This window comes from Cucurbita moschata, unplaced genomic scaffold (assembly GCF_002738365.1).
Source record: "Cucurbita moschata cultivar Rifu unplaced genomic scaffold, Cmos_1.0 Cmo_Scf00018, whole genome shotgun sequence".
NCBI lineage: Eukaryota > Viridiplantae > Streptophyta > Magnoliopsida > Cucurbitales > Cucurbitaceae > Cucurbita > Cucurbita moschata.
Genome location: NW_019268534.1, coordinates 1,241,062 through 1,252,382, shown reverse-complemented (window position 1 = coordinate 1,252,382; position 11,321 = coordinate 1,241,062). Strand labels below are relative to the sequence as shown.

The window sequence follows — 11,321 nt, the reverse complement described above, 5'->3', positions numbered from 1 at the left end:
TTTTTTTTTTTTTTTTTTTTTTTTTTTTTTTTTTTTTTTTTTTTTTTTTTTTTTGTAAGAATATAATAAACTGATCCTCATCGGTGTTTCCTTGATCCATCTAATCAAATTTTCGAGTAAGAACTTCTGCTCCAACTGGAGAAGGCAAGTGCAGTATAAGAGCCTCTAGAGTTCTTGGGAAGTCATTATAGATGGAAAAGAAAGTAGGATAAGATGACAAGCTAAGGAAGAAACAAAGAAGGGGAAAACAAGAAAAAGAGGAATAATTTCACACATCTATCGACTAAAACAAATAGTTCGACATCCATCGAATATATTCATGCATCTATTTCAATAATGAGAAAGCTTAGTATATTAATTAGACCAGAACAATTGGAATAAACTAGTTTCCTCAAGGCCTTCCATGAAAACAATTTCAACCTTGTAAATGTAATGGGGAAGTCAAAAGAAATCACCGCCGTGGTGAGAAGGAACTTTTGAAGAATACATGGTTCCAAATTCCAAATAAAGGTAGCTATTTGATCGTTCTCCAAGCTCTGTAAACTAGTCATCTCCATCCTCTCCACCTCATCTGCAGAACCTTTTGTAGAACTTGATTGTAGGTGTTTAATTTGATCGGAAGCGCTTATGTGGTCATGAACTATAGTAATAAGCCTATGAGAATAAGTTTCTTCCCTTAGCTCTTTTTCTCTCAAATCCCCACCTTCAAGTAATTGACTCAAACATTGAACTCCTTGATCTGGCAATTAATAACAAAGATCAATATACCAAATTGCCTCAACCACCAAATTTAAAATGCAACTTCTAAACCCTATTCTCTCACTTATGAGAGAGTTAAAAACACTATTGAGAAATCTAGAGTGGGGAAGAGAACTTTACCCAACCTTCTGATACTTGGTACGACATGCTCATGGTTCTTTGTTTCATTCATGTCAGCAAGAGAACAAGGCACATGCAAAACTTCGTTCTGACCTTAATTTTAAAGATGTCAAACCCAACTCTATCACAATAGCCTTAATGAGAAAAAAGCATAATGCAATATTCATGGAGATACTGAGTATTCAAACTCAATCTATAAATTTTCATCATACAGTTAGTGATCATAGCTTACAAGCTTTCAAACATAGGCCAGAATAACTTGATCTTAAGCACAATACTCCACGAGAGTCCCAATATTATGACATTTATAACGTTCTAGTCTTCCTACTTTTCTTTACAGCAACATTCTCCTCGTACTTGTTAAAAAATGTAACGGTTAAATGTTTTACATCAACAAATTCATTACAAATCTTATTTGGAGTTACCTATGCATTGGTAAATGCCAACTTATTCCTATGGCTGAATTACAGAGGAATCTTTGACAAGGCACTTATTGATTACGTCTTTTTAATTACAAGGATTAAATTGTAAAATATATATATATATATATCAAAACAAGCTAGCTTACAGCGGGAACGTTGAAATACAACCTGTAGATTGCCAAGGCCGCCATTGTACGAAATCCACTCCGATAAAGATCTCCAGTCCATAACGCCTCCTACAAGAACCTTCGGAGCCATAGAACATAAGAAACGGAAGATGATGCAATGGAATTACCTACGAATCAAAAATCAGAGGAACTTTCACAAATATTACAGCGGGAACGTCGCGAGATTCGATGAGAAACTCGAAGTTTGAGGCCGAAGGAGGAACTTCAAAGCGTTGGATTTTCAGATTTTCGTCCATCGATCGGGAGTTGGTATGGAGTTGAAGCTCGAGTGCAAGTAACTAAGAGGCAATGGGAACCATCTTCTATCATATCTCTAGAGCTAAATATAGTACACTTTGATGATGCCAGTTTTCATCCTCCAACATTTTCCAACTTCTCCTTGAACACCTTCCCCTAATTTTCTTTTCAAGTCCTCTATTTTGATATTTGAGGATTTACCAATTGGCACTACTGAGTCCTTTATTCGATATTTAAAGGAGTTCTAATATCATGTTAGACGAACAAAGTACGTCTCCCCTTAGGAGGCTTGACTCCTTTTCTTTTGGAGTGCTTTGTTCGACATTTAAGAATTTATCAATATATTGGCACGACTAAATTTAAAATATGACTCTAATACCAGACCAAAGAATATGATTCTAATATCAGACGAACACGACTCTCCACAAAAGAGAGTATTTATTTATTATAAAACTTTCATCACCCAGCAAGAGTGACGTTGGGCCCAAAAACCTCGAGGCCCATGAGGGTTGCAGCTGTCCCATATTGGCCCAATGTATGATGTGGCCTATGGGCCCACGAGGGTTGGATCAGCCCCCAATGTGGTTATTGGCATTTTGTGATTATCATTATTTCTTTAATATTATTTATTGTCACAATGCAGCGGTGGCCGAATATAGTAACTTATCCTAAATTGAAATTTGTATGTAATTTTCCATTTCAATATTTATTTAATAATTATATCATGCAATAAAAAATAATTTTATTTATCCCATAAACAATATTTTTGCCGTACATTCACTTTCTATTTTTTTCCTTTTTTATTACAATAAATAAAATATAATGACTTGAACCTTGATATGTGATAATTATCCATGGTGACCTATGCCCGTAATTTGATTCAAGATTCGAAACGTAGATTTGACATAGTATGGTCTCGACATTTCTCTGTGACATAGTCACATTATCTACTTTTCGTTTCTTAAAAATGAAGACCATCCACACAAACTAATACGAGTCATTATAGCATGTCAGGAGCCATCATGTTGTATGCACTACAACATGAGCACGTTACTTACTCTTGGCACCTTAAGAGTCAATACTATTCTCACATACTAACACAAGTCATTCCAACATGTTTTGTTCTCATTCACGTGTATTTCAGCAAAATTTATATGAGGTCGTTCAGTATTGAATTACTCGAAATAAAACACGTTTAACCATAAAGTTTCTATAATCAAGTTACTAAAAATGAGGTACATACGGTTGATATTGTTAGCAAATTTCATATCATTTAAATCTTTTTACAGTCACCTTATCGTTAAAATCACTCTCGTTTAGATGTAATATCGATTCATTCATGTATCTCTCATTTACTAGGGTATCACATTATCATTAAGTTATATGCTTACGTTCACGTTACTCTACTATTTTTGTTAACATTATCTTCCATAAAATAAAATAATCTCACATTAAATGTTTAGTGAGTAGCATAATAAGATATTGTAGCATTAAATGTTCAGCAAAGTCACTGTAATCTTGACATTTGGTAGTACTATATTAGGTTCATTAATTTCATCAATTAATCAATTTTGACTATATTTTAAGTTAATTTTAAATGAGTTTTCTTTCCAAATTTCATTAAATTAGCAAGAAAAATTATTATTGAATTAATTCAAAATACGTAGAGAAAAAAATGATAAAATAAAAGAACAAATGCTATCTATTCAATTCCAGTATTTAAATAATGACTAAATAAACATGAAATTTAAAATCTAAATGTTGAATTTATAGTAGAAAATGGATGAAATTTGAAATTAAATTAATTACATTAATCAATAAAAATACACGTGGAATGTTATCTAAGTTGGGGATAAAAAATTAAGCATTTTTTAAACCACAAAAACTTAATTATTAAAATGAAAATAAATAAATAAAGTGGAAATTGGATAAAATCGCGCCTCTTCCCTCGCCCGCATCGTGCTGGTGTAATCAAATTTTGTTGGGACCCACTTTCACGCGCTTCTTTTCTCGTTCTTCACACTGTGGGACCCTCACCCAAATATCTTTTCTGTTTTCCTTTCCTTTTCTCTCTTCTTCAGCCCCATTTTTCTCTCTCTCCGTAAATAAATTCTATTTTTATTTAAATATTGACCATTTAAAAATGAGAACTTCTCAATGTCTATGAGATATTATCTATCTTGAGCATAAGCTCTCGTGGTTTTACTTTAGAATTCCCAAAAAGACTTTGTACTAATGGAAACAATATTTTTCAATTATAAACCTATAATTATTTCTTAAATCAATCGATGTTGGACTTTCATCGTCCAACACATTCATATACCAAATCATCATTTTACGCTAATATATATATATTTATTGGCATTTGTAGAAAATTATTTGGTTGATAAAGAATAACTAAAATATATTAAAGGGTGTTTTTGTAGATATTGAGGGGACGAGGGGCCAAGCAATGCTAGTGAAGGGCATAAAAGGAATGTGCAAATGCATCTTTAATAACTTTATTTGTTGAATAATTTTCTTTAATCCCCAACAATTTCTCTTTTTATTTATTTATTTATTTATAGTTCAACAACTATATATTTATAACCTAAGTTCATTTAATCTTTAATTACTCTATTAATCTATATATTTTAAGAAAGCCTATTAAATCTTAGCCACATTTATTATATAATCAAATTAAATTATATCATAATAAAATTTATAAGCATATTGAGTTTTTAAATTAAAAAATTCAATAAAATTAAAAGCTTCCAAATAAAAATAGATATAAAAAAGTGTTCTTTTAAGCCACCCAAAATTTTATATTATATTTCATATTTAATTATTGAAAGCATAATACTCAACCCCACGTAAATATTTAAACCACACAATAAAAAATGTAGTAAGTAGAAACAATTAAGAAGACTGTATTGTGACCTAATTAATCTTTAAATTAATAATAATAATAATAACAACTGTTCTAGTAGTAGTTATACGTTGTAAAAACGAAAATAATTATCGTGTTTGATTTATTTAAAATTACTTTTTAGAATTGGAAAAAATTATATAAAATTCTTTTGCTTGATGCGGGTCAAATTTCACCTAATCTATCACCGCATATGCACGTTGTAATTTGTGAATTGTCTTTATCATAGAATTGGACATCTAATATGATATAAATATAAATATATATATATATATATATATATATTTTTTTTTTTGCTAAATTAATAATTATCCAACTTTGCATTCTATCTATAAAAAAAAAAAGAAACACCACAAATTTCCAAAATTTTAATGATATCTTTAAATTTAAAAAAAAAAAAATATATATATATATATATATATATTATTTATTATTATTTTTTTATTTTATAAAAATTGTTAATATTTTATTTCATAAATATTTTAAGAAGGTATAAAAGAGGGTTTAATAAATACTTTTTTTTAACTTAAAAAACACTTAAATGTTTTTTTTAAAAGCTTCAAAAACATCTTTAAAATTTTTAAAAAATTTAAAAAATATTTTTACGGTTAATATCACTTTTAAAAATACTCACGAAAATTTAAAAATAATATTAAAAAGTCGAGATATTAAGTGTCTAATATATAATTCTTATTCATATATTAATGATGGTAATTTATTTGTTTTTTTAAAAAATAAAGATAAATGATATTAAATGCTACTTTTAAAATTTCATTAAAGAATTTTTTTAATTAAAAAAGAAAAGAAAAGTATATGGGTATTTTTTTAAAACAAAATGTTAAATTTTTTTTTTTCAAATTTAGAGGTATTATTCAAACTTTTCAAAATTAAGAATATTTTTATATAAAATATAAAGTTTATATATTTTTATTAATTTAATTTATATGTTAAAATAATTTAAATCTCTTATCCCATTTATATTTAGTGTAATTACTCTTAGTCCTAGGTAGGTATCTGTCTCTATCCTCCCTCCCTCCCCCACCACTCCCTCATTAAATCTCTTGGAGTTCAATAATTTTTTATAACAAAATTTATATTAATTTTTAAATTTAAAATACAAAATTATAATTGTCTAACAATTACTCCATTGTACATGAAAGCCTTGGACAAACGTCAATTTATTTATATTTTTTGTTCATGAGAAATATAATTAAAAAAATAGAAAAAATAAAAAAGCAGAAGATATTCTCACATTGTGTTTTACTTGCTTTATACTTTATAGTATATTAATTCATACTCATCATTATTCAACTACATATTGTGACTACCAACAACCATAATAATGAAAAAAATAAAAAAAATAAAGTAAGAAGCAAAAAAACAACCAATAAAATAAATAAATTTATACCTCGAAACTTACACAATTTTAATTTTAAATAAATTTTATCGTTCGTCAATATTTAAATTAACTTTTAAAAAATATATGTTACCAACAAGTAACTTTAATTATATCGCTAAATTATTTTGTTAATAAATATGAATATATTTTTATAGAATAACACTAATTAAAAATTTATTATAAAAATAAAATTATTAATAGAGGGGAAGAAAAAAAAAAGAAAAAGATGACGTAGATTTGAAGGTAGCCAAAGAGGTATTTATTTTGGCAAAAAAGAGATGAATTAAAATAATTAATGAACTAAGAATTACAACAAAAAAAAAAGAAAAAGAAAAAGAAAAAGGAAAAGACCACAAAAGCCCTCACGAGAGAAAGAAGAAGCGGGGCCCAGTGTAAATGTTGGATGGCCACGTGGCAAAATCGTAGACGTGGAATCCACGTTGACGCAGTTGATCATGTTTCAGTCTTAGAGAGAGAGAGAGAGAGAATGTAAAAAGATTGAAATGAAATGGGAAATGGAAGTGTTTAGAGGAGGAAGAAGGTGAAAGAAAGGAAGGATATAGGGCGAGAAAGAAGGCGCGGAGTGGCTGTCCAAAAACAAAAAATCGCAGAAGAGAGAGAGATTTTGAAGTGGTGGCTGTGGCTGTGGCTGTGGCTGTTTTGTTTTTTTTTTTTTTCTCCGTATTTTTTCCTTTCTCTAACGGAAATCCGCGTTTTGTTACTGCCATCGATTGATTAAGGGATAACATTACATTTCTGGGAAAAAGATATATTATTTTTTTTTCAAAGAAGCAGTGGAAATCGGAATCAATATAGGTTTCTGTTGTGTTCTAGATCTTGCCGTGTCAATTTGATCGATTGGAAAAGGAGAGGAGAGGAGACATTTAGAGGAGCTGGGTTGGTTTTGATTTTGTGAGGCATTTTGAGGAATTTGGAGCTGGTGGGGTTGTTTGAGGATATCCTTCTAGGTTGGCCTAGAAGGGTTCCGATCTGGTTAGAGAGGAAGCACCCGGCGGCGGATGAAAACGGAAGGCTCGCATGGTTCAAGGATCCTAAAGCAAAACGATGAAATGGGTTACATTGCTTAAGGACATCAAAGAGAAGGTCGGGTTAACTCCGTCTCATGGTTCTGCTCCCTCTGCTTCCTCTTCTTCTTCCATACACTCTTCCTCCGCCCATGATAATCATGCGCCTTACTCAGCTCGTCGCCCTGACTCCGCTTCATCTCCTGCAAGGTCTGCTTCCACTTTCTATTTCTTTCTTAATTTAATCTGCCCAAAATCGCTGTACTTTTGACATTTATTCCGTGGGTTTTGGATGGGAATGATGAATTGAGTTCTTGGTTGAATTCAAATTTCATGTGTGTCGTTGGCAGGAACAGTGTCTACTATTTTTGATTTAATGTTCGTTTCCTGTTCTTGGCCTTCCGTGTTGCTTGTGTCGATGGTGAATGAATCTGTCATTTGATTCGTGGTGTGATTATTTGAAATTTGTTTGACGTGCGTAAAATTTACTTTTATTCCATACCATTTCATTTTTTGAACACTGTTTGTTACTGTTAATGGTACTCCTGCGATGCCCCAATATCTATACCATTGTTAGCTCTGATATGTTTATGTGGTTTTCCTGTGAGATATGACATTCTTAGGGACTTCATGTTAGCTGGAAATTAAGGGATTGCACCTTCATCCATGTGTCAAAACTCACTCTTCTTTATATTAACAAAAATTTAAACGATAAATGCTTTAGAAAACTTCTGTCTGGCTGACTCCCATTATTACCTTCTTTTGGGTGTTGTCGTGAAGGAGAAATAGACTAATTCAGCTACCTTATGTTTCTTTTAGCATGTGATTTTGAAAAAAAAAGATAAAAAGAAAGTCCACAAACATGCTAGGTGATAAACTCAAAGCTTACTTAAAGCATTTGAACCAATCACTAACTTTGGAGCTCTCTCTTGTATAATGCTAGCAATACAAACTTCAATCGTTAGGCTAAACAGGATGGGAAGAAGTTATATGAAAACTTAGCTTACATCAAAATGGATGCGGTGGATTTGTGCATCATTTGACACTGTGCATGCAAAATTTTCTGAAAAATGAAAATCATGTGCAAGAATCACTGGTTTTGTCCTTTTATATTACAGTAAGATCACAGTGTTAGTATCGGGGTAGAAGCTCATGTTTGTTAAAATTGAAAACAAGTGTCATGGACTGATAATGCTGAGTTGGATAAAAGAAATGTTGGTCAATAGAACATGGTTTCTTAGGAGTCAACAAACTAGTATTATTTCTAGCAACTTTGATTTCTAGCCATTAGAAATGTTCTAAAAGGCGTTTGGTGTGTGATCGTTAGCTATGTCCTGGTTGTTTAACCCTCCTGTGGCAGCATTGTGATTTTTATTCTCCAACTCTTACCGGGGTGGAGGTATTGTGAGTTTACTTCTTGTTTTGAACGAGCTTCATGGAGCACTAAGTACTTCTTCCCCTTTAGGTTTCAGAAGCCTATCAGTTGACTTTGGTTGATATTCAGATGAAATTTGTGATTCCCTTTCTATTTTAGTTAGTGTAAGAGGTTAGAGATGTATAGTGTTATGCCAAAAAACCGGTGCTGTCATTCTTTGCCTCCAAACCATTGGGTTTTAAGGCCATTTCTCGTAGATGGTGCACTTTGTTGTTTGAGGTGTCTAATTGGATGCCTAAGAAGTTGAGGTTTTTGCCTTATTCGTGCACAGCAGAAGAATTGATGTATGTAAAGGAATTTTAGTTAGTGCAAGTATTTGTTTGTATTTTTTGGTGGAGATGGTTTTAGAGGATAGGTGTCATTTTTGGTTGGTTGCTCCAGTTCTAATGGTATATGTTGTGACTTATGCTTGCTTTCTTCCCCTCATATATTTTGAGGTCAATTTTGCGTTTAACTTTCGGACTTCGGATATTTTGGGGGAGTTATCAGTGGTTTTCACTTGCACTTCGGTTAGCTAATCTAAATCAGTTAGAAAAAGGGTCTATAGCTTCTGTTAATACTTTTTTAATTGTGCTAATTGAATTTGTCAATACATTCTAGTATTGATGGTACCTTTTATTTTTAAGCAGAAGCAGACATGAACTGGAATTGGACTTCAAGCGTTGTTGGGAAGAATTTCGGTCATCCAGCTCTGAAAAGGTGACTGACGACTGTACTAATTAATTGATCTTTTTATGTTATTTGTTCTCCTCTCTGCCCCCCGAAACCCGACTCATATGCACCCACCCACAAGATAATGTATTGGCTGTGATAGACAACTGATATTGCTACCCTTTCTTCATCAACCATGCAGGACAAAGAGGCGGCCTTGAATATGACTGTGGATACTTTTTGTAGATTAGTGAAGCAACATGCTAATGTAGCTCAATTAGTTACTTTGTATGACTACCACTCCTGCCTTGCTCTCTTGAAGTTGAATATTTCTTTTTGCGCTGGTATTTTGATTGATAAATCTTTTTTCGTTGTTCCTCTGTATCCAATTTAAATACTCGTCAATGAGAGTCTATATATGATACTTTTTTGTTTGATATAATGAACCTGTAGCTCTTATTTGTAACCTGCTTTATTTGGTGATAATGATATTAGAACTGCCCTGGCACCTCTTTAAGAAAAAAAAGTTTATTTTATATATATATTTTTCGTCTAAGAACCAGTCATATTTGAAATTTATGCATAAAACTAAACCACCACAAATGATTATATATTCCAAAATCCATGGCTGGAGTCGCAATTGAAAGTTATGCCGGGTTCATGCATGCCTTGGATATAAGAATGTAAGAACAAATGGTTCATCAACCTGAACTGACGGAACTTGGTGAAAGAGGTTTGAGATTCTTTTAGCGTTTAGATGGTACATGATGGAATCAATCTTCTTAATCCCAAAAGCTTAAAGTATTTGGTTAAAAATTTTCAAATTTATTTATGGTGATTCTCTGAGATTATTGTCTTGTCTTAGACTTCGGATTTATTATTAGGAGATTTCACTTTGACTATATAGGGTCAACTTGTGGACTTTTGATATTGAATTGAGGAGACAATCAATTAAGCGATTTGAGTATGGGATCAATTTCTTTGATATATTACATTTACCTGATATTTGAAAAGCCCAAATTCTAAGTTTAATGGTAGTCTAGTTTATGTTATTGTATGACAGAGTGTCACGAGCGTCGGTGTCTGGCTTAAACGTTTCTTTAATGACATATAGTCTTCTTTCTTTTGAGTTTATGACTGACTTTTGAGGGTTTTGATGCACTACAGGATAGTCGAAACACATATATTCTCTTTTGTTGTGGGAAGAGCATTTGTTACAGATATTGAGAAGCTAAAAATCAGCAGTAAAACAAGGTCTTTGGATGTAGTAAAAGTACTAAAGTATTTTACAGAAGTTGCCGAGGTTTGCTCTACAGCGATTTGCTGTCTCATCCAAATTACCGATTAAACATATTATTCAGTCAAACTCAAGTCATAACTTCTTTGCAGGATGTTATTTGTCCAGGTGCAAATCTGTTAACTGCAGTTGAAGTCCTTATATCTGGGGTATATTCCTTAAACTTTGGGAGATTCTATTTAAGTTCAGCATCTTTATTTTACATGAACATTAATGTGATCTATTTCTTTCTTATCACTCATTCTAGTGTCAGTGTGTATTGCTGTCCTATTGAGTACTTCAGTCTCTGATCTTTTCTCTGAATTTGTTTTCTTTCCCATTGTTGATAAAGTATCAATCTTAATTGACATATGAAGAAAACTTATGTAATATAATTGAAGTAACAAACATATTCAGGCAAAGATATTTGGTGGACAAGTATGCAACCATATTTTCCTTTCATGACAATATTACTTTCATGAAATGAAGAGCTGTGGAATTTTATGGCTGTTTCGTTTATGCTATTAAACCAAGCAGTGCAGAGTCCTTCTTTAGAATCTTACTTTTCAGACAATCTTTTGCAGCCTATTGACAAGCAATCCCTTCTTGATTCGGGTATATTCTGCTGTCTAATTCATATTCTCAATGCCCTCCTGGATCCTGATGAAGCCAATCAGAGGGAAAAGACAGCTAGTTATGAAGAAAAATCAGTCTTAGGTGAAGATCACAATGGTCGTGGTGGACAAGGACGCCGTCTTGAGGTAACTTCTATTTTTTTTCTTTTTTTTCTTTTTTTTTTGGCCATGTGCTTGTGTATGAGCAGTTGAACCTGAGATAATGATGTATCTTTTTTTTTTTTTTTTTTTTTTTTTTTTTTTTTTTTTTTTTTTTTTTTTTTTTT

General features: G+C 31.7%; 2 protein-coding genes across 11 annotated transcripts in view; one reads left to right on the top strand and one right to left on the bottom strand.

The window, feature by feature from the left end:
* Positions 1-1,820, bottom strand: part of LOC111456538 — a 6,625-nt gene extending 4,805 nt beyond the window's left edge. For 2 of the 10 annotated variants that reach the window (XR_002712780.1, XR_002712781.1), the window contains exons 1-2: positions 1,636-1,820; positions 880-1,547 (exon numbers count right to left, since the gene is read on the bottom strand). Coding sequence is in view for 7 of the 10 variants with exons in the window: in XM_023098446.1 (XP_022954214.1) it covers positions 318-739; positions 880-972; positions 1,448-1,547; positions 1,636-1,725 (705 nt within the window). In the remaining 3 variants the exon portion in view is untranslated. The other 8 variants (XR_002712782.1, XM_023098446.1, XM_023098448.1 and 5 more) reach the window with 8 other exon arrangements.
* A 4,724-nt stretch (positions 1,821-6,544) lies between these two features.
* The window catches only part of LOC111456408 (protein SPIRRIG-like), a 22,080-nt gene continuing 17,303 nt past the window's right edge, over positions 6,545-11,321 (top strand). The window contains exons 1-6 of the mRNA XM_023098256.1: positions 6,545-7,268; positions 9,123-9,192; positions 9,347-9,432; positions 10,312-10,447; positions 10,534-10,590; positions 11,005-11,181. Of these exons, the coding sequence (XP_022954024.1) occupies positions 7,099-7,268; positions 9,123-9,192; positions 9,347-9,432; positions 10,312-10,447; positions 10,534-10,590; positions 11,005-11,181 (696 nt within the window). The 5' untranslated portion in view covers positions 6,545-7,098. The remainder of the gene's footprint in view (positions 7,269-9,122; positions 9,193-9,346; positions 9,433-10,311; positions 10,448-10,533; positions 10,591-11,004; positions 11,182-11,321) is intronic.